This window comes from Medicago truncatula, chromosome 6 (genome assembly GCF_003473485.1).
Source record: "Medicago truncatula cultivar Jemalong A17 chromosome 6, MtrunA17r5.0-ANR, whole genome shotgun sequence".
Taxonomy (NCBI): domain Eukaryota; kingdom Viridiplantae; phylum Streptophyta; class Magnoliopsida; order Fabales; family Fabaceae; genus Medicago; species Medicago truncatula.
Genome location: NC_053047.1, coordinates 7,618,511 through 7,642,449, shown reverse-complemented (window position 1 = coordinate 7,642,449; position 23,939 = coordinate 7,618,511). Strand labels below are relative to the sequence as shown.

At 30.5% G+C, this 23,939-nt stretch overlaps 3 protein-coding genes across 3 annotated transcripts; all 3 read left to right on the top strand.

The window, feature by feature from the left end:
* Positions 1-6,250: 6,250 nt before the first annotated feature.
* On the top strand, positions 6,251-7,218 carry LOC112422733 (zinc finger BED domain-containing protein RICESLEEPER 2-like). Its single transcript, XM_024786350.1, has 2 exons — positions 6,251-6,971; positions 7,061-7,218. The coding sequence occupies exons 1-2, from the start codon at positions 6,251-6,253 to the stop codon at positions 7,216-7,218; spliced, it is 879 nt and encodes a 292-aa protein (XP_024642118.1).
* On the top strand, positions 6,431-8,327 carry LOC112422900 (zinc finger BED domain-containing protein RICESLEEPER 1-like). Its single transcript, XM_024786680.2, has 3 exons — positions 6,431-6,971; positions 7,061-7,802; positions 7,903-8,327. The coding sequence occupies exons 2-3, from the start codon at positions 7,392-7,394 to the stop codon at positions 7,939-7,941; spliced, it is 450 nt and encodes a 149-aa protein (XP_024642448.1). The 5' UTR covers positions 6,431-6,971; positions 7,061-7,391; the 3' UTR covers positions 7,942-8,327.
* Positions 8,328-19,928: 11,601 nt separating this feature from the next.
* Positions 19,929-23,010, top strand: LOC11426970 (40S ribosomal protein S7-1). The gene is made up of 6 exons (XM_003618717.4): positions 19,929-20,072; positions 21,424-21,506; positions 21,611-21,684; positions 21,776-21,899; positions 22,398-22,580; positions 22,698-23,010. Exons 2-6 carry the CDS (start codon positions 21,432-21,434, stop codon positions 22,815-22,817), a joined length of 576 nt encoding a protein of 191 aa, XP_003618765.1. The 5' UTR covers positions 19,929-20,072; positions 21,424-21,431; the 3' UTR covers positions 22,818-23,010.
* The last annotated feature ends 929 nt before the right edge of the window (positions 23,011-23,939 follow it).

Genomic DNA, 23,939 nt, shown 5'->3' with positions numbered 1-23,939 from the left:
GTGAATGATGAAGTCTTTAGAGCTTTACTAAGTTGTTATTATCTTGGAAATGACACGAAATTTGAATTTTAACTCAATCTTTTAAGGTTGAATGTTATCAATATATATAACTGTGTGATTGTTGAATCTAATAAGAATAATTTTTTATTTTTTTGAGAATAAAAGGGAATATATATCTTAGAAGCAAAACTTTGTCTGAGTTCTAATGGTAAATGATAAGACCATAGCAAGTGGATCTAATTAGTACAAATATAAAAGGATGAATGCGCCTAATATAATAATCTCCCCCCCCCCAAAAAAAAAAAAAAAAAAAAACCAAATCATCTCTCGATCGTGGTTGTAGTGAGTTGGAGAAGGATCGAAAAATTCAGTATCAGAATCATCCCAATCAAAAACAAGTCTGGTATCGTTAGTCTCAAGTCCAGTCCCGTGAGAACCATAATTAGCATCACCTAGAGAGCCACCAACACCAACAACGCCCAGAGAACTACCACCACTAGCAGCAACGCCAAGAGCAACTCCTGCACCAGCCAAAGCACCCTCGAGAGCCTCGACACTACCAGCAGGCCCAGCCCACCAACCTTAGCACTACATCTTGATCTAGAATCTGGAATGGTAGTGGAAAACCTTAGCCGCATAAGGGAAATAGAAGAAGGGTGAAGAAAACCCTAATAAGAATAATTTAAAAAGTGAGTAATGTTGAAAATGTCAATTAATTTTTTTATGAGGTTTATATTATAAAATATGACTTTATTGTTTTGAAAGTGTTACACAAGTGGGTTTGTAAAGAGTTTTATAATCAAAGGTTAATTAAGTAAATGGTCCTTATAAATATTTAGAATTTTGTTTTTAGTCCTTATAAAATAAAATCACACTTTTTAGTCCCTATAAAAATTTTCAATCAGCATTTTTAGTCCCTAAAATACTTAAGGAAAATGTTACAGGGACTAAAAAGTGTGATTTTATTTTATAGGGACTAAAAACAAAACTGTGAATATTTATAGAAACTAAAAATTTAATTAATCCTATAATCAATTCATCGATAGATGATTTATATAATTAAAACGATATTCATCATCCATCATTTTTTATCCACATTCGATCTCTATGTCTTTTGATCCAAAATTGCATATTTAGTTGATAACCACTTTAATATCTTATTAAACCTTATAATCAATACATCTCAAATTAGATCAAAATTCAAAAACGTATACCTTAACTTAACAAGTATAATACAAAAGTCAGTTGATGTTTCATGTTTTAAAACATATAAAAGTTTTAAACCTTTTTTTTTTAAGATTAAAGTGTTAAAACAAGTATACTCTAAGTATACTGACATTTAAGGTTACCACACAATCTAATAGAATTTAAACATGGAAAATTATCCATGTTTTAAAACATGAATTACCTAAGCATAACGACAACTTGTATTTATTCAAATTAAAATTGTTGATGCTGACATGTTTTTGATAGCGAAGTCGCTTTCATCTTTAATCTTTTAGGCTATGTTTAGTTGATCAAAGAAAGTATAAGGAAAGAAAGGAAAAGGAAAGATTGTGAAAGGAAGGAATGAGAGTAGAAAGTGAAATGATTTTATTAGTTGTTTGGTATAAGAGAAAAAGGAGGGAAAGAAAGATAGAAAATTAAAAATTAAAAAATGTTAGATTTAGTAAATTACATAACTACCCACATGTTAAATTAATATGTATATACTTATATTAATATATATTTAATGTTGGGAAATGTTAACGAGTGTCTCCGGGACACTCTTTAAGACCTTTATATGATAACTCTTTTTGAAAATTTATGTAATCAATGCATCGGAAATTGAAATATTTGACTTTTTTATGGAACAATTTCTTCTTTAAGAATCCTTAAAAAGTGCCCGGGGGCACTCGTTAACAAAACTCTTTAATGTTATACCCAAAAAAATGTACCAAATAAAAAATAATGCAAAAAATAAGAACATAGGAATGGTAACAAATAATTATTAAAGGTAATAAACTAAAGGTGTAGTATCATGCCGTGCAAAGAATAAAGTTTTACATTATAATTTTTATAATTTTTTGTACTTTGTTCTTGAATCTTGATACTTCTTCTCTTGCGGTGACCGCATAAGAATATTACTATACCACCACTCACCTAAACAAGCACTGGAAATTTAAAAAAACTGATGAACATTATAAAGGTAATAAAGTAAGGGTATTTGTGACTTTTCATCTTAAAAATAGTTTCTTCTCCACTTTCTTCTCAAACCAGTGTGGAAGCAATTTTTGTGTAGGCCCCACCAAAGATTCTTCTTTCCTATGCCTTTCCATGGTGTTCCAAACTATGGAAACCTCTTCTTTCCACTTTCTTTCTCTCCATTCGCAATCTTTCCTCCCTCCATCAGTAAAAACAAACAGACCCTTAATTTAATAGAATCTCATCAACCAAATGAGTGTTTAGTGTTGGTATAATCAATGGACATTGAATGCATTTCCAATGAGATTCCATTTCAATAATCTAAGCGTAATTTATTCCGACAATTAAACAATAGTTATTCTATTTTGAAGTAAGTAATGTAAACCTTACAATTCTCAATTATACACCAACTCAAGAAAACATCACAATAATGTAGTAGTTGTTTGCTCAAATTGTAAAATCAAGTTTATGTGAATTTTCAGTGAAAGTCCAAAAACTCCCAAACACTTTACACACGCAATATACAATAGTTATCATAAAAAATAAACTACATATTCATCATTCGGGTTCTTCTTCAAAGGTTCTAACAATTGTTTTATTGCTACATGACCAACATTTGTTGACAAGAGTAAAACATGCACTGAATGTATTTAAATCAAGAGATATCAATAAGTTGAATCATCTCAACAATTGCACATTATTTGTAAATAAACAATTTAAGACATGATAACACATGAAAGAATAAATTGTGGCAAATCATCAAATCACATGCTGTAATGAATCTTTTTTCGTCAATCTAGCTATATATTGTTATTTCAAATTTAAATGTCTTATAAATTTAAGAACACAACACAACATCGCATAAAACACAAAAATAAAGAAACACAAATCGTGAATTGAAATAAATAACATGAAGGAAAGTGATGTAAATAACACTTAATTTCATAGACAGCTTTCGATTTTTCTTTTCCTCTGTATCATTGGAAATTGCTACCAAGGTGATAGTTTATGAATATCACTCATAGTAACTATTAATTATTGCACGTCAAAATAATCATAATATAGCTAGTATATACTAAATATTTGATTAATAACTGCAAGTCAATAATTATCTCTACTTATATTAATAAAGGCGAAACATAATTTTGGTGTAGCCTATTTTTTTTTACCCATTTAACCCCTGATTATTTGTAAATATTCCATATAAAATAAATGGTTGGAAGTAAAAAAAATTCAAGGAAGTTTGGTTATCATATTTGAAAATCAAAATGTAACTTCTTTCCTTTACAACCTTTTTGTCATTGACCTTTATTCCATTACAACCTTTCGTTACAATTTTCCCATCCATCATTTTTTCCCAGCACTACCATTTCTTTTCATTGATATTCTTAACCTTCCCATTAATTTTAAAGTCACGCTTGGTCACTTAAATTGGAAATTTCAACATGAAATGAGGGGTACCACTTACACTAATTCATTCCCTGATTCTTATAATTGTTTGTACATATCTTTATTTATTTTATCATTTCCTTCTAATTCAAGTTGATTGTCTGTATTTGAATCACTCTCTCCATCTTTCATCTCACTGGATCCTTTCTTTATTTCCTTTCTAACTTTGCTTTATCATTTTTTTAATTTTAATGTGTGGCTATGAGGCCTTTACAATGCAATGGTGGTAGGAGTTCCTATAGTATTTTTTTTTTCTTCCTTATATTATCTCTTCCATTTTTTTGGAAACTAACTTTTGAATTTGGTATCTTTAATTTCTATTTAATGAAATAAAAATGTTGTAATTCCATAAGGCATAACTCTCTCTCTCTCTCTCTCTCTCTCTCAATTTGTATCTCAAACTATTTCATCATGAACTTATTTCAATTATCAATTTTTCATACTTGCTACATGGATTTGGTGTAGCCTATTTTTACTGCCTAAAATACCCTTCACAATTTTTGTTTTAATTTTCATTTTTCTGAATACAGTTTTTATTTTGAAGTTAAATACATTTTTGCCTCAAAGTAACTGCAATTGGATTCAAAACATGTAACTGCATAATTGTTAACGGGAAGTAAACTGGCCGCAATATTTATGAGAACTTAAGTCAGAAACAAATTACAAACAACTTTTTTTTAGAGGACAAATTGCAAACTACTGTCCATCCCAATTCCAAATATTCTGTCCCACCACCAGAATATTCTACGATTACAGGTTAATGAGTCTTGCTCTTCTTCTATTTAAAACTGCTCAACATAATCATTAAAAAAAAAAAACTGCTCCACACAAGAGAGAAGAAACACTGACATGAAGGAAGATAGAGAGATGAAATGGTTTTGAATGGGGTACATAAATTAGAGACGGAAAAGATATGAGAAAGGGGAAGAGGATGACAGTTTCCTCGCCACCGGCAAAGTCAACGACGGAATGGAGCGGCAACTAGGGTTGGGAATTGGCTAGGCCGGCCTACAGGGGCCTACGACCTGGCCTGTTTAAGCCTGGCCTGGCCTGACCTATTTATTAAAAAGGCCAAGTTAAGGCTTTTAGAAAAGCCTATTTGATAAAATAGGCCAGGCTTAGGCTTTTAAAAAAGCATGTTAAGCCTGATAGGCCGACCTATTTATACCCATAAGTTAAGCCTAATAGGCCTAATTATTATTATATTAATATATATCAACAAAAAATCATTTCCAATTCCCATTGTCCTCTAAAAAAAACGAAACGACAAACTTTATTTTCCAATTCCCATTCCTTTGGCTTCTCTTGAATCGCTGCTGCCTTTTGAATCGATGTTGCCTGCAGCTACCTTATCGCCGCCGCCGCTACCTTATCACCGTCGCCGCCGCCGCCGTATCAGGTTTGAACCCTCTCTCTTTCCCTCTCTTTTTTGGTTCCTCAGATGGCACGGTTTACCCCCTCAGGTTTTTCTTCTTTCTTTTCTTTTGTTTTTTTTTTATCTCTTCATAGTGTTCTTCTTATATTCGTTATTTGGATTGGAACTTAATTTTTTCAGCTAAAGATTGAATCTTTGAGATTTTTCTGATATTGGGTTTCTGTTTTTATTGGATTTTTTTCATTGTCTCGGATAGTAAATTTTTCCCCTTTTTATAGCGTTTGTTCTTGTGATTTCCATGCTTGCATGCATAGAAATAGAATCATGATGGTGGCGTCTCTTTGTCTGTGATTAGCATTTCTATAGTGTTCTATACAGTTGTTGATGTCAAGATCTAATGGTGGGGTTATTTGTTTATGTTTCTGTGGGATCCATGTGATTTGAGCTGGGTTTAATTTTTGACACTGTATTAGGAAAATAAACGGGTAATAAAAAAATTACATGATTTTAACATGTAATTATGTCATACTTAAATTTTTTTTGTCATAGAAGAGCTTCTAATATTAGGAAAATAGATGGGTAATCAAATTTTTGATCATATTCTTTTTGATATACAAGGCAATAAGCAAAAACTAATAAAATTGATTAATAGTTTTCTACTTAATATAACACATTTTCATTAATGTTTTTACCATGTACAACAAATGTCTTCTCAAGCAAATGAAGAACCAACTCAAGCAGGAGCAAACACAACTCAAGGAGAAGCAAATGCAACCCAAGAAGAAGAAACTCAAGTTGAACCAATTGTTGGGAGAAAGAGGAAAAAAACAAGTGTAATTTGGAAAGATTTCGATGAAAAGGAAATTACTAATGGTGTGTTTAGAGCTGTTTGTAAACACTGCAAAGCATAATATACTACTGGGACGGTAGGATCCAGCACAAGTCAAATGAAACGACATCTTGTAAGTTGCACAGCCAAGAAATTGCAAGATGCTACTGAAAAGAGACAAGCTGCTATTCCATTTAAGCGTGTGAGTTCAGGTAACCCCTTTCTTACTTCTGGTGTTGGATACTCTAATTAAAGGATGAGGGAAATAATTGCAACTGCTGTAATGGTTCATGAATATCCTTTTAATGTTGTTGAGGATGATGTTTGGATGTGGGCATTTGAATATGCAAATCCTGAGTTTCGCAAGGTTACTCATAAAACAATAAGAAGTGATTGTTTGAAACTATTCGAGAATGGGAAAAAAAATCTTAAAGAAACAGCTGGAAAGTGTGAGCAAGATTAGTTTAACAACAGATATGTGGAAATCTAGCCATCAAGTGGTTGAATATATGGTTATCACAGGACATTTCATTGATGCAGGATGGAATCTTCATAAAAGAGTTTTGAGTTTTGTGAAAGTGCATGCACCAAGACGTGGTATTGACGTGGCTGATGCTATTCATAAATGTTTGAAAACTTGGGGGATTGAAAGTAAAATATTTACAGTATCTGTTGATAATGTTGCTTACAATGATTTGTGCTTGAAATATCTTAGGGATAATATATCACTGAGTAGAAAGTTAATCCTTAATGGTGATTTGTTTCATGTTAGGTGTTGTGCGCATATTTTGAATTTGTTAGTGCAGGACGGCCTTAGTAAAATTAAGGATATCATTTTTAATATTCGTGAGAGTGTCAAATATGTTAACCACAATGATGCAAGGCTAAAGAACTTATGTGATGTGGTTGAGCAAAAAGGTTTGAAAGAAAGGAAACTCGTCATCGATTGTCCTACAAGATGGAATTCAACCTTCAATATGTTGTCAACCGCTTTGAAATTTAAAATTGTATTTTCAACCTACAAAGAAAGAGAGCCTCACTATGATCATGCCCCTTTATTTGAGGAATGGGACAAAGTTGAGAAAGTGTGTAAACTGCTAGAAGTGTTCAATTCTGCTACTCATGTGATCTCAGGTAGTTTCTCAACTATTTAATTTTTGTATTTTATTACTCTTAAAAATGTTTAATATAACTAGTGTTTAATATAACTATTTTGAATGTAGGTAGTGAGTATCCAACTGCAAATTTGTATTTGCCAGAGGTCTGGACGGTGAAGCAGGTACTTGATATGGCGGATGAAGACGAAGATCTCTTTATGAGAGAAATGGCAAAACCAATGAAAAAGAAGTTTGACAAATACTGGGGGAGTGTAATTTGTTGATGGCTATAGCTAGTGTTTTTGATCCTAGGTGCTAATTTCACAGTGTTTGTATATGTTTTCCCAAGATATATAAATCCAAGGAAGTTTCTGATGAGAATATAGAGAAGGTTAGGCGTTCCTTGGAATTATTATATGATGAGTATGTGGCCTTATCTTTGGAAGAGTCTTATTTGATGCCTGCTGTTAATTTGGATTGTGATAATCCATCTTCCTCTCAAACAAATGTTAAAAATGCCACTGGAATTGATGACTTGTTACAAACCATTCGGGAGCAAGAAGCCATTTCTCCTACGAAGTCAGAATTGCAAGATTATCTTGATCAAGGTCATGTTGTTCCTAACTCTGAATCCTTTAGTGCTTTGGACTGGTGGAGGAAAAACAACATGAAGTATACGATCTTGTCTAAGTTGGCTGTTGATATACTAGCTATTCCAATCTCAATTGTTGCATCCGAGTCCACATTCAGTGCTGGAGGTAGAGTTATCGATGAATTTCGCTCTAGATTAAATGAAGAATCTGTTGAAGCTCTCATTTGTGGTGGTGATTGGTTCCGTCATAAGTATGGTGTGAAGAACAAATCAAAGGTTATTCTTTGTCATGATATTTTACTAATATTTATTCATATATTCATATGGTATTGGTTAGTCCAATAACTAAAGTATTTTTTTTCTTTTGGTTCCCAAGGTTGATAAAGATGAGATACAAATCAACTTGAAGATTTGATATCATTTTGGTTTTTTGGGCTGGTTTGTGTACATGAAGCTGATGAGTGATTTGTTGACTTATGTGATATGTTGAATTATGCTGACTTTTGCTACACCTTGAAGATTTGATATCATTTTGGTTTTTTAGGTGGTCTATGTACATGGAGCTGACTATGAGTGATATGTTGACATGCTGACTTTTGCTACACTTGAGTTTTGACTAAGACCATGTGACTATGAGTCTATGACTAATGAGTGTCACTCTATCACTCATTTCTTTTTTTTGTTTTCTCATATCAAGCACTTTATGAAATCATATGATTTTCTATTTTTTGGTGAATTGTACTCAAATGGTTGATAAACATTGATGAGTACTAATGAAAGATTATTATTATTAGCTCTAAATTCATTGTGATTTGTTGTTTTGTTGTTATAGGCTTTTAAACAGCTTGTTATGTTGTTAAAATTTGTTTTTAGTAAAATAGGCTTTTAAGTAGGCTTTAAGGCCTGTTTAGCCTATTTAGTATGTAAAATGAACTATTTGATGACCATAATGTTAAATAGGCTTCAAATTAGGCTTTCAGACCAGGTCAGGCCAGACCAAGAAAAACGGTCTATGATAGGCCATAGGCCAGGCTTAGGCTTGTATAATTTTTCGAAGGCCAGGCCTTTCAAAGTCTGGCCTGGCCTGACCTATTCCCAACCCTAGCGGCAGCCCGTAGTGGCATCAACGTATGCACAAGCCATGACAGCAATAGAGAAGGTATCACCAAAAAAGATTGTATGGATTTGCTCTTACTTCAAAAAAAATTCACACTTATTTCACTAATTCCTTTGTCTCTTATTTTTGTGTTTCTTCTATAAGGTGTAGTTGCTGCATGTGAAATGATTGTTGATTATTCTTCTAACATGCATTTAGTGATTATTCTTCTAACAATTTTTTTTCTCTTTTTATTTCCATGGTTTGATATAGTTTCTCATTTATTTCTTTGCCATGTTGTATTTTAAGTATGTGAAATTCAAGAAGAAGAAAAAAAACTATGGTGCTCGATGCTTTGTAATGTTTTTAAAGATGTCTTGTTCAAATAATTATGTCTGGTTAGGAGATCAAACTAAATAATCAACATTATGCTTCTTACTATGTTACTTCATGTTGACTCAGTTGTTTGCTGCATAAGGATATGGTGACATAATATATACCAAACATTCATGAGATATGCTTTATGTGAGAGACATCGTCTGAAAAAATGGAAAGACAAAAGACAAAGAAAATGGTAGAGAAGTATGAGACATAAGGCCACCCTTCGATGGTGCAAAGTCTTCACAAAAGAAATAAGTGGTTGTTCATGGTCGCGCAACAATTGTATCACGACGGAGTTGATCGAAAGGTTATGTACAATCGAACACCACTTAACTCAAAATACAAGGATTTGGGATGCCCTTGGCGGCAATGTAATTGATTTACAAACCAATTGATTTATAAAAATTGATTATGTCTCTTTTTGCATTTACTATTTATTTTCGATCAAACTCTGTTCAATGTGAGATAGAGGACAAGAGTATAGAAAGGGGAGAGATAAAATAATATGTAAGGAAAATAGGGAGCCATCTAGGTCACCCTTTGACAGTGGACTAAATGCAAATGCTCACATCTACAATTAATTTTATTCTCTTCATTTATTTTGTAGATAATGAGAGTGTGATGTAAGTAGAGATGATGAACATGTCTTATTTTTTTTTTATTTCAAACAAAATGATTTGGTTTTGGTTTTATTTTCAAATATAACTATAAGTAAAGATCCAATTTGGTTTTGTGATTTGTACCTTTGGACTTATTTTTTATTTGCTTTGCTTTTTGTTACTCAAGTATACTATTACCCAAGTTCAACAGCTAAACACATTTCAGCCTCAAACATAGAGTAGAGAATAAGAACCATAAGTGGTGGGAGAAAGCTCTAAAGGTAAATATACATGTTCTGAAATACACTTTAACGAAGTGATTATGTAACAAACTTTATTCTATGCTATGTTGTCAAAACTTTATTCTATGCCAATGAAATGAAAAGTGTTAAAGAATGATAATGGCTAAAAAGATTAATTATGCATTTGGAATCACAATGAGGTTTTCGAAAACGGGTTGATATTATAATTTTTTTATGTTTCATTTATATTTCTATTTTATTGTGAGCATCTTGGGTCGTATGTATGAAGTGTGTTGAGTGAGAGATATGTCAATTATCTTATCTTTAAAACCATTTGTATTAATTAATAACAATTACGGTGTGTTCTAATCCTCTCTTATTCTTTTACTGTTTATTTATATTGATCTCTTTTTTTTTGGTAGATATCTATTTATATCTCTTTATTCATAGCTACTATACGAAATTAATATTTTTATCAAGTTTGATTTTTTTTTTTATCAAGTTTAATCATTCTTTTAATTCTAATAATTTGCTCCAAGATATATACAAAAAAAACTAAAAAAACTAAACCAACATTGATGTTGAAAAACATATTGTTTATGAGTTACATGCGTTAGCGCAGTAGAAAGAGCGAACAGACGAGCAGGGGAGTGCCCGTCTAGACGCAAGTAGTACATAAAGAATATATGATTAATTACTACAAGTCAAAATGGTAATAATTGTACGGACATAATGTTTGAATAGACGTACATGTAGGCAAACTTTGTCACATTTGCACTCAAATAACAAAAATGTTCTTAAACACATACAAACTTCTACAAATTTTTAAGTGTCTTTTTGCAACTAGTGAAGCGCTGCACCTTTCTTGGTTGCAATTATGTAAAATTTTAAAAAGGTCGCAATACGATTATAACCGAAGACAACCAACAAGAACACTGCAGACAAAAAAAAGTTTGATATGAGTATGAATTAACTTTATTGGCACTATGCTTACGACAACTTTATTATCATAACCAGAACGTAATAATCTCATCATAAGTCAGCAAAACAGATGCAGTCGATGTGATAAATTCAGTTACAATTGTCACGAGGAAGAAAGAAAACTTTTCTTTGCTATTACTATAATTAAGTTGTAGAAAATGTATTGCTCATAATGAGCATCAATCACACCAAATGCGGTGTTGTGGTCTTTTTTGTACACTCAAAACTAACAATTCCTTACACCACTTGAGGTTTTAACTTTTTTGAACATTAGAGACAAAATATTTTCTATCTCCTACAAAGAATAACAACAACTTATCAATTACATTCGAATCATTGATAAAAGATAATACAAATTTTAAACTATTGAATGTTAATTTTTAAATGTCTAAGTTTTTATTATTCCAGAAGATTAGAAGAAGGGGTAATCTTTATATTACTTTAAACCAACAAAGTTCTCTTTGCATTTTAACATCTCTATTTGATTGTCGATCAATGAGTGAAAAATGACTTAAGTCTGCTGCTATAAGCGTAGTAAGTTGTTTCCAAACACATTAGTTGCAGTAACAAACTTTTTCCTACCTTCAATCTCATATATGATATTAAAGACTTCTCTTTGACGATTAAAAATAGAGTATACAAATATTCATCTTTTGTTTTTATATGTAACACATAAAAGGTATGGGTTAGCTTTACCCATCAACTCCATGTATTCCAATATCTCATTTTAGAATGCTTTAAGCATTGCATGTTGAACTGACAACCTGTAAAGTTATGATTGAGAATATTTTTTTTTTAATTCTTTCAGAAAAACATTTAAGAACCTCAATTGCAATGTGATGGTTCACCTTCTTTTCATAGATTTTCTGAATACCTGAGAAAGGGTGAGCATGAGAAAAACGGAAAATTAGAGGAGCAATTTGATGAAAAAAAACAAATTTAGGTAAAAAAATAATTTATATTACACACATCAGTTATTTTGATTAAAAAACCAGTAACTGCATCACCCGTACGAGAATTCACCAACTTGCGCATTACACCTTGAAATTTTAATGAAATTTAGATATATAAAAGTCTAAGCAACATACTGTGAAAAAATAACATGTTTAAAAGTTTATTATTAATTTGTTAAAATAATCCACACATATTACACACATATTAGTAAACATTGTAAGCATACAAGTGAGTTGAGTATCTTATCTTAAACACTCATCTTTCATCAAATGTGAGATTCGTAATTCTCCTCACATTGCCATAACATTAGTATCAATTAAAAATATATTATTCTAATTCAATATATTTATTTTAGAGGGGTTAATAACTACTTGGAAACACACATTTTACCACATTTTAATCTCTCTCTCTCCATCATGAGATCCTATGGTTGTGAATTTTTCTTCCATGTCTATTTGCACTGGTACGACCAAAAGCTATAACAAAAATATATTAGGCAAACATTTCTCCAATAAATAAAAGAAAGTAGTGCATTATTATTTGTTGTTGAAATTGAAAGAAAAAAAAATGTACCTTTATAAACAATCAGTTGAAACATATTAAGTTGTGTTTTTGAAACATATTAAGTTGTGTTTTTTTGCAGCAACATCAGAACCATAATTAAGTGTAAACAATTAACATCCAAACTAAATGCAAAAATAGTGCATAATCAATGAAAATGATCTAAAGTAAATCTTACCAAAGATTTATGCATGGATGCACAACGTTAGAAGCTTGTCTGCACAATAAGAATCATTGAAAAACATGTAGTTCCAATTCATCTTAAGGAGGAGATATTTATTGAGTTTCTTATGTCTCTTTGTTGTTGCAAGAATTACTGGAATGTAACTTTTGGTTTGTTCATTAGATGTTATTTCCATAGTCAGCAAGTCATTTCCACCTTCATTTATTAACCACTCAACAATCTTCTTTTCTTCAGAATACTGATTTGCAGCAAAAGCAAGAGGTGTATATCCCCATGAGTCTCTTGCTTCCAATGATTTTTGTTCCGTTGCAAACAAATTTTGTATAATATCCTCTTTTTCAACATCAATGGCGACATGAATAGAAGTCAATCCAGTAGACTCAGATGCTTCATAAATGATATTTATGTCTCCATGGGTGATGATGATGGATTTTTTAGTATCACATTGTCCCTGCTTCACAGCATGATGCAACATATTTATATGTTTAATGATGTTGTGTTCAATCTTTAAATCCACATTGAATATAGATCGCAAGAGATCCCAAACTTATTTATCAGTTTTGCACAACTTAATTCTATCAAATGCATCATATCCACATATAAGTCGAATCGCATGCAATGCTAGATAATTATTTTTTTCCATATTTGATTGTTGATGTGAGGATCACCCTCAATTGTGTTGCCCCTTAAACCTTATCCATTGAAATAGTCTTTCACTTCGATGCTCCAATATTGATAATTGTCTCTTCTAACAACATCAAGAAGCTTCAAGATCAATTCTAGTAGATGCAATGTTAGCAGTTGCCATTGTCAGTTTTGGAAAAAGATAACAAAAAACATCAAATATATTATGAAAGTCGTTATAAATATAAAAAATACTTTTAAATTTCGTTAAAATTACTCATACAGTATTGTATAATGGAAAAGAATAGTGGTTATGACTAGGGCCGTTTTTGAGATTTTAGTGGCCTAGGGCGAACCTACAGTCATAATAAACAATAAATGGAACAAGCTCATTATTAACAAGCACACCTCCTTTTAAATAATAACCACCTTGATAATTTACTAAGACTTATATATAAAAGAAACTTAATAAGCATTGTAAGGATACATACATTTTAAATAAAATCAAGGTCTTGAACATATACCTTTTTCTAGGGGAAACATATACTTAACTTAATAAGCATAACTTTGAATTAAGTTGATATTTCATGATTTAAGTCAGAGATGAAAGTCTTAAATGTAAAATGTTAATAACAAACATTTTTGCAACAATAGTTAACTTTGAGGCGTTGAACAGTATGTTAGATTAACTATGATGATAATAAACAATTGATTTTAAATGTCTTAATACACTAGAATATAATTAGAGTTGAACCATGTATTTGATTGTGTAATGACGATAATTGATTTTCTATAGTTGATTCTGATTAAAAGTGAGTTGAACTAAAATGATTTATGATAAGATACCTTCAAAACATAAATGATTTTTTATTTTTTATTTTTATGAAAACTATAGTTTGAATATTTGGTGTCATATTTGTTTCTACATGTCTAAAATATCGATATGGTTTTAATACGCGTATCAGTGTATGTGTGCAGATCAATTTTTTGATTAATGGGTAATAAAAGAACTGTACCAAATTAAAATAGAAAAGTAGAAACTTCCTTTGATAAGATTTAATTTTATAACAAAGAGAATAACATAGTAAAGATTTAATTTTTTAGTGCGAAATAAGAACAAGAACAATTCTTGATCGATATTGCAGTAAGAGGAGTTGTAAACGATGAAAATGATTAGAGTATCAAACCTGAGTGAGTGGTGATGTAGTAGTAGCAGCACAATGTGGGACAAGAGAGAAGACATGAGAATGAATGAAGTGATTCTATAAATAAAAGGAGTTGTAAATATGGTAAAGATTCAGAAACAAGAACAAGAATATATTCATAAACATGGTAAATATTAAATTTTAGGTCAAAACAATAACAAGAATCATTGCAATAACTAACTAGTAAAAGGAGTTGTAAACACTGTAGATGATTAGAGTAGCAGAAGGTAAAAATGACAAACCTGAGTGAGTGGTGATGTAGCAGTAGTAGCAGGGCAATGTGGTGGAGAGAGAGAGTATATATGTAGGAAGTTGTATGAGAGATGAGAGAGAAAATGCAAGAGTGAAGGGTCATATCGTGTTCTAAACTTTCCCACAAAACACTCACTTTATTTTATTTGAATTATGCTCTCTCCCGACTAAAAACACTCGCTCCCAATTGAAATGAGTAAAGTGAGCTTGCGTGAGTTAAATTACCGTTTTTGTATTAAACCCAATAGTCCATGTTCCAATCACCATTTTCTTTCCCTCCACCTCCAAAAACCAAAAAAGTCCGATTTTTTTTTATTAAAATCTTCATTCCAAATTATTGGGAAGCTAATTTCTACACTCATCAAACATCAAATATCAGGTAATGTATCACGAATTCTCATTTGTTTTTGCTGGTTAAAAACTCATTAATGATATCAAGCATCAAATATTTGAGATACTTGTATTAATATTAATTTAAATAAATTTTATACAAACATAATTTTAAGCATATATAAAAAGGTTATATATATATATATATATATATATATATATATATATATTATGAACGTTATGGATGCGTTTGATTTGTGAAATGTTGGATACTGGACAGAACAATACTGAACAAATGACTGAGTTACAGGACAACTTTTTGTCTTGTACTATGTTTGACGATTGATGCACATGACAAGCATTATTGTACCATACCTTGTTTGATATGTTAATGAACATGTAAAAATAATGCATATTTACTATAATACCCTTTGTGATTTGCAATGTTTGATTTTTCACTATGTAAATCGTAAAGACACAACAAAATTTTAAATTTTTTAAATTATTTCATTTGTTTTTCCAATATTATGGATAACGATTTATAAACAATTTAAATTTGATTAAAATACACACTTATATATATATATATATATATATATATATACATAATTACTTTTTCATTATTTCAGTTATACCATTAAACAACTTTTTCTATAATAAAGATTGTTGTTGGCGTCATTAAAAAAAATTAGATTATATTTGTTTGTTATATTGTTGGTGTCATTGAAATAGATAATCATGGTTAGTTTAATTTGTTATATCTTGAAAACAACAAACATTTATAGTTTTAGTTTTAATCAAAATCAAAATTTCATAAAAAAAAACCGTTTAAACCTTAACGCAATAAAAAGAGCGGAATGACGGGCACGTGAGTGGCCATCTTTTCGCTAGTGTTTATATAAAATTTCAACTACATCATATTATATAGCCCTTAACAAAACAAAAAAATGACATCATAATCATCATATATAAAACACACACGCAAAGCAGGAAGGGAAAAAAGAAAATTGAAAGAAGAAAACTTGAAAGAGTTATCTAAAGTGTAACAAAAAAAAAAGAGTTATCTAAAGAGAAGAAACTAACGAAATAAAAATGGGATAAAAAAGTATTTTCCATTTATGTTAACACGGGACAAAACTTTGTACACTACATTGGTACCGTACAAAAAAAGCGATATTTGTACGTCCACCGCTTCATATTTTGTGTTGTGCATAAGTGCTTTTTCAATTCAAACGTTGGACAACTATACTTGTCCTCTCCATAAGTACTTCATTTTTTAACAAATCAAATGCATCCTATGTGTATAAATATAATCTTAAAAAATTAAAAATCAAATTTGTATTTTAGATGTTAATCATAATAGTTTTTAAATTATTTGTACATCAAATGTACTATCCTGATAAATTCATTGAAAAATTACATTGAAATCACACGGTTTAAATAAGGGAATTATAATTTATTTTAAAATTATGAGTTAGTGAGTATAGAATAAAATAATTATCATTAACACTAATCAAAGTTGATTGCTCTTGTTAAAAAAATAGTGAAAATGGTAAGATGAGAGTCATCAACTTACTGTAAAAGGTGATGAGAATCATACTATTTAACATATTTAATTTCGTTTAAATTGATAAAAATGTATGATTTTAATGCATTAATATAATTTAAAATAATTTTAATCTTTTGAGATATCAATTAAAATAATTGATATTTTGAGATATTTGACTTCCATAAGAAGTTTGTACGGGCATTAAATCAATTTTGTACAAACATAATTTCAAACATGTATCAAAAAGTTTTAAATATATCTATATTTTTTAACGTTATGGGTATAAATATATATATTTTTTTAAATGAGGATATTGTTACTTGTTTAAAAAAAAAAAAAAGGATATTGTTACTAAGTCTAAGCATACAATATCATTCTCCAATAGCACTTGGATGAGATGATAATAGATCTTTTTTCATCTTAAATATGATTTGAAATGTGTATAGTTTGTATCCCCAAAACTTCATTATCTTTAAATAAATTCAATAAAAATTTCCGTTGATAGTTATAATATGTGTGCCATGTGAACACAACTTCTAAAACAATGATATTCATTAAAATCAATTGATCCAACGATCTAAAATATGATACCATAATTAATTTATTAATTTATGAATATGGCGGTTTGATGTTTAATCATGAATGAATTTGCACATCTGAATGCAAAACAATGGATATATATATGATAATTAATTTTATGATTTTGGTAACATGAAAAACTTTTTGAATTCAATTGAACACCATCTGAATTAATTTTATATGATAATTAATTTTATGATTTTGGTGCATATATTTCAAGAGTAATCCATGGCTTTGGTGTTCTAGTTCTAACAAAGATCGATTGGAAAATCAGCATGCCTAATTGGGGAATTAGGTCTTACAATGATTAAAAAAATAATAGTAATTGCGGTTGAAAGAAGAGATGCACAGACCTTGTCTAAAAAAAATATGTACAAAATACAAATAATTGTATGCTATTGAGAGGAAGAATACACACACAATTGAAACATACTGGCATTTGATTAAATAAAATACACGATTGAGATTTGGTGTCAACGGATCCTGACTATATATATAATATGAGTCAGGATTCGTTAACACCAAATCATGTCCATTCATTTGTAATGATCTAAAGGCTCATGTTCATTTAGTTGAAAATCTCACATAATCCTTACTTATCTGAATTTTTAAAGTCCATTTATTTTCATTTATTTAAATGTTAATTCTTCTCTCTCTCCGTTTTGGTTATCTTTATTATTGTCCAGATTTTTTTTTTTGAGGAATTATTGTCCAGATTTTTGTTTTTCCCCTCTATTACAAATGAAAATTAACAATAATGATCTATCGTCGTTTCATATTTTAATCAGGGCTTCTTCTCCATTTCAAGTTTTTAACAAAATCTACATTTCAATATTATAATGTCAGATCGAAATTTAAATACTAAGGGATATGATATATTTCACTTAATTAAATTTCAATGTTGAACTTTTCTAATACTTTAAGTGACCAACAAAATAGGTTTGATTTGAGACTGAAATTTTTCCCTGTGCAAATGCAGGACTAAATCAAAGAAAAAAAATAAAAAATACATGTTTTTTTAATAAGTCTCGCCAATAAAAGTAATAATTAACTCCTTAAAAAAAGTAATAATTAATGCCCGAGGAAGATTAGAGAGAAGAGGGTGTATCCGAAAATTTTCATCAAATAATATGAACCTTTAGATTAATATAAATGAATGGACATGATTTGGTGGTGTCAATGAACCTTTATATATATATATATATATATATATATATATATATATATATATATATATATATATATATATAGATTAAAACAATTACTTTTATTTTTTTTAATGACAAATTTTAGTAATTTGTTGTTAGATTAATATTGAGTAAATTACACTCCCCTCCCCTCAAAAATGCTTGAATTACACTCCTTTCCCCTCTTATGTTAAAATATACACTCCCCTCTTATTCAAAACATATTAGAAAATATTTCAATCCTTTCCCTTAAGAGAAGCATGAATTACATTAACCTCCCCTCTTATGTTAAAATCTACACTTTACTCCCTCAATGATTTTTTTTTAATTCTAATAATCTAGCAAAAAAATAATAATGTAACACACTTCAAAAATAAATAGTATTGCGGATCTATTTTAATATAACAAAAATTTGAATACATATTTTTTTCGCTATTTTTTCACAATTTGATTAACATATAGTTTTAAACCTTATTGTAAAATATGAAACAACTCAAAATAAAATTTAAATATGTGAAAAATTACTAAAGACGATAAAATATGGTTATTTAAAAGTTAATTTTATACTCTAAATTATAAAATTAATAGCAAAATATTTAACTTTAATTATCATTGCCATTTAAACTATAAAGAAATGAAATTATTTTTCTTAAATGGTGGTTCAAAATTAGTATATATCATTAAAAAAAATATTATGTTAAAATAGATTAAAGTGTAGTGCATATTTAATTATTAAAAGAGGGTCTGTAATTCAAGCATTTTATAGGGGAGGGGAGTATAACTTTTATTTTCAAGGGAGGAAAATGTATATTTTAACATAAGAGAGAAGGAGAGTGTAATTCAAGCATCTTTGAGGGAAGGAGAGTGTAATTTCCTCGTTAATATGTACTCATTCCCCAAGTTTGAGTCAGGACCTCCACCTACTTATTTCTTACTCAAAACATTAGATTGTTTTTAAAAAAAAAATGATTAAAATTCACATCACCACTAATTTTAGAATTGCACCATCACACCCATCTACCTTTTAGATTGTCTCTCTCCAACATAAAATATCAAGTCTTATATGTATCAATAACAAGCGAAGCAGCATACATCAGGAATTCTTATAATTGTGTGTGAATTTCATCGTTAAGCTAGTATTTTAATGCTCTTGCATGTAAATGTATTATTAAACAACTTTGTAACGATTTTTTTTACGCATTTAATTTGATCCACAATCGAACAAGAGCCCAAATGATGTTGCAATATTGTACAAACCTATATGAATTTCTCTTCTCACCTCTCACACTTTTTAGACACCCTGATATTTGTCTGGATTTTAAAATTCGAACGTGTAAAAAAAAAGGAAAAGAGGAGTGCTATTGACACTCTATTTCTAACACTCTCTCTAACATCACTCTCTTGTTGGGTGAAATTCATGTGGGTACCACACATTAGAAATGGATCCCACATAAAGTGGTGAGACCCACATGAGCTTCACCCAATAGGAGGGTGATTGTTATAGAGAATGCTAGAAAGAGAGTGTTCCTAACATTTCTCAAAGGAAGAAGACTCTAACAAGTATGCGGGTGGGAAAAGAAACAATCAAAATTCAAAACCTAAGGGTATTCATGGGTTTAGTGACCCATACCAACCCGGTCCATTTACATCAATTTATTCAGTTGAAAAAAAAGAAAAACCAAGGGCATTTTCGGAATATAAAAATATCTTTGCTCAAATAAAAACATAAAAACCCTAATTTCGTTCATTCTCAGTGCTGTTCTATCTCTCACTCTCTCTCTGCGGCTGAACAAGAACAACCTTCGATTTCGTTTCTGCAAAGGTAACAACTTCCTTCGATTCTTGTCTCTTTCATTCTATCTATGTTTCATTTTCCTATTACTTTGTTTCTGTTCGTTAATTTTGTGTTTAAATGATGTAATTTGGTTTGAAAATTTACGAGATTTTTATGTTTTTTAATAAAGATTGTGTTTTTAATTGATTTGATTAAATGGGTCATCATTTTTCTGTGTACTTCAAACAATGTCATGTTTTACTTGTAAAATGTTTTGATCTGGTGTTGTCACTTTTGCACATGATGTGTTGTTTATGTTATTTCATAATTAGATCCAGTTAGGCACTGTTTGTATGAACAACTTCATTTGCAGATTATACCATACGTGTGTTAAATAAGCTTTAATGTATCATTCATAAGCCTGTTAAGGTTGTTTATAAAACAACAACTTATGAAGATACAATTTTTGTTGGCAAAAACTTATGGATTAACATATAGCTTATTTATTTGCATAGCTTATTTTTCATAAGCTCAAAAATAAGCCAATCCTAACTGGCCCCTATAATACAAGATGAGATGAAATCAATTTGTTTTTGTATATTCTATTAAGTTGTTTCATAAGTTATTTTGGCAGCTTACGAAAATAAGCTGAAAACAGGTTGTGAATGTTTCATAAGCTGTTTCCACAAGTTCTCCCAAACAGTCTCACAATTGCACATGTATAAGCCATCTCTATGATAGAAGTTAAAATGAAGTTGGACTGTTTTTGTATAAGCTATAAGCTGTTTTCATAAGCCCCCTAATATAGCCTATGTAATAGCTTATACCTATGCTCTAAGTTCTCTCAAATAGTCTCACAAGTGCACAGGTATACACTATTTCTATAATAAAGTTAAAATGAAGTTAGACTGTTTTCATATAAGCCATAAGCTGTTTTCATAAGCTATCTCAGGGGGCTTATGAAAATAACCTGAAAACAACTTATAAACGTGTGATAAGCTTTTTTCACAAGTGCTCCTAAACACTCCCACAAGTGTACATGTTTAATCCATCTCTATAATAGAAGCTAAAATGAAGTTACACTTTTCGTATAAGCTCCAAGCTGTTTTCATAATCTATCTTAGGGGGCTTAAAAAATAAGCTGAAAACAGCTTATGAACGTGTTATAACTTTATAAGTCGTTTTCACATGTTTTCCATAACAGTCTCTCAGAAGTGTTTATGCTAGTAAAGAGGGTCAAATAAGCCAATCCAAACAGGTCCTTTGACGAGTACATTAGTTAGAAGACTTGTATTATTTGATTTGATTAACTTGTATGATTATAGCAGATCTTATTTGGTTATAGCTTATTTTGTATTGTTTTTTTTTAAATTTACATGAGTTCTGACTTTGCATATAGGTTTGAAGATGTTCACATCAAGGAAGAAAATCAGCAAGGATAAAGGTGCTGAGCCCACTGAATTTGAGGAATCTGTCGGACAGGTTGTTATACATTGATTACTCTTATAAACGATTTGTTGTTTCTAGTTAGTTTATTTACAAATTTTTATAAGATGATAACTGTTTAAAATTTGTTGTTGTTGCAGGCTTTGTTTGATCTCGAAAACACAAACCACGAGCTGAAAAGTGAGCTCAAAGATTTATACATTAATTCAGCAGTGTAAGCATGCTTGCTTTCTAGTTGTTTGTATGAAGAAGATACATGTGTTTTTCATTTGTCTCATGTATCTACTATTTTCCATAATCTACAGCCAAGTCGATGTTTCTGGCAACCGCAAGGCTGTGGTTATCCATGTCCCATATAGATTGAGGAAGGGATTCCGCAAGATTCATGTCAGGCTTGTTAGGGAGCTCGAGAAGAAATTCAGCGGAAAGGTATACCAAGTCTTATCTACCTCTGTTTTGTGTATATAGTCCTTATTTGGAAAGCTTGTTGCACTTTCTGTTTACTATAGCTCTGAATTTTCCCTCAATTATGTTTCCGCTGAGAACTGGAATTGGAATGTTGTTAGGATTAAAATCAGAATTTTGTTATGAACTGTCTGTTTTTGATTTCTGCGATTCATTTATGCTCTTGTTAGTTTAGTTTCTGTGATTGAACGTGTCGTTTATGCTGTCACGTTGTATACTAAACCTGTTCTGATGTGAAACACAGTGCTTGAACGGTTATATTATTGAGTTAGAAACTTAAATTTTGTTACCAATAAATCTGTTTTGATTTTGAATTTCAACCATTGATATTAATTCTTGCCGAGTAGCTTTGATTTTCTCATCCATTGGAAGTAATACCGGATGAATAGCTTTGATTTTCTCATCATTGTAATTAGTTTATGATACCATACCATTATATACTAATGAACCTTTAACTTGCAGGATGTTATCCTGATTGCCACCAGGAGGATTGTTAGGCCACCAAAGAAAGGTTCCGCTGCTCAGCGCCCCCGTAGCCGTACACTTACTGCTGTGCACGAGGCAATGCTCGAGGATGTTGTGTTACCTGCTGAGATTGTTGGCAAGCGCACTAGGTACCGAGTTGATGGATCAAAGATCATGAAGGTAAACTATCGTAGCAGCCACTTCCAAAAGTTACTCCTGTTGTGTTCAATCAACTTAAACCTAAATAACGAAAAAGAAATCATTTTAATTGAATTCTTGTGGTTTTAATTGATACAGGTGTTTTTGGACCCAAAGGAGAGAAACAATACCGAATACAAATTGGAGACGTTTTCTGCCGTTTACAGGAAACTATCAGGCAAAGATGTTGTCTTTGAGTATCCGGTTACTGAGGCTTAGGTTCTTAGGTTCTGTTTCTCAGTTTTGAATTTGTTTCATGAATTGCATATGGTGAATGCTGTTTGTTGAAGTTTTGTTCAAATTGTCTTTGATTCTGGATTTTGTTTGGTGACTTTCAGAAAAAATACTTTGGCTTAGTTTATTAATGTAGCTTTTGATATATTATTTATAATAGGATTAAATCATTTGCTTATTTCCAAATTTTCTTCAGTATTTGATCTGGAATGGAAGAATATGCTAATATGCTGCCATGAAAAATTTGCTTTCATCAATACTTGTTTAAAAAATGACATAGTTGTTTCTGATATGCATATAAGAACTTGTTCATTAGCAGAAGCAAGATATCGTCTTGTTCAGTAGCGTCAGCAAGATATATCGTCTTGTTTCTGATATGCAAACAAGAACTCTTTTTAAGCTAAAGAAACAACATTTGATGAGCTCTTATAAGCCATAATTATATCGTCTTGTCCGTTAGCGAAAGCAAGATAAAGAAGAGATGTTGCGACTACGTTAATGTAAAGTGCGAGCGAGGACGGTTCTAATATGAATATCTGGTGTATAACAACTAAAATATGAAATATTTTTGACATGTTTTTCAATTAAAATTTATGAGAATTCTTTATAAGAATCAAGTTTGGGAAATAAGCTCTTCATCTACTCTTATCTTCTGTAACAAGAAGATAATGGTTGATGCTTTTGTTCAAATTATGTTTTTTGATCATTCTTGTCGAAGCTCATATCATGATAACACTTTCAGTTGTATTAAGCAATAGAAAAATTCATGTCAATTTACATGTTTTACTTTTCCATGGTAATCACTAGTTCATAAATTGATCAACAGTACATTTTCTCATATACCTTACACCCAATTCTCTTGTTTGGTTGGGATTATAGTTTAAAAGCCAAGTCAATCGGTAGAATCAAGTAATTAAGTAGGAATCATGTAATGCAACTAAGAGCGTGCTTGGTATGGCTTTGGCACATGTAAAATCGTGACAGAAAATCACGTTACCTTAGAAGCCATGTTTTTTAGCTTATGTCTTTTCACGGTATTTGGTCTTTGAGACACACGTTTGAACATCGTACCGCTAAACCAAACATACAATAATTAAATAAGGTAAA

Bases quoted from the DNA above. Each gene is read 5' to 3' on its own strand.
- LOC112422733 (XM_024786350.1), top strand. From the start codon at position 6,251: ATGGGAAAAAAAATCTTAAAGAAACAGCTGGAAAGTGTGAGCAAGATT. The intron at 6,972-7,060 runs GTAGTTTCTCAA...TTTTGAATGTAG, and splicing joins TGCTACTCATGTGATCTCAG to GTAGTGAGTATCCAACTGCA.
- LOC112422900 (XM_024786680.2), top strand. From the start codon at position 7,392: ATGCCTGCTGTTAATTTGGATTGTGATAATCCATCTTCCTCTCAAACA. The intron at 7,803-7,902 runs GTTATTCTTTGT...TTGGTTCCCAAG, and splicing joins GTGTGAAGAACAAATCAAAG to GTTGATAAAGATGAGATACA.
- LOC11426970 (XM_003618717.4), top strand. From the start codon at position 21,432: ATGTTCACATCAAGGAAGAAAATCAGCAAGGATAAAGGTGCTGAGCCC. The intron at 21,685-21,775 runs GTAAGCATGCTT...CATAATCTACAG, and splicing joins TTATACATTAATTCAGCAGT to CCAAGTCGATGTTTCTGGCA. The intron at 22,581-22,697 runs GTAAACTATCGT...TAATTGATACAG, and splicing joins ATGGATCAAAGATCATGAAG to GTGTTTTTGGACCCAAAGGA.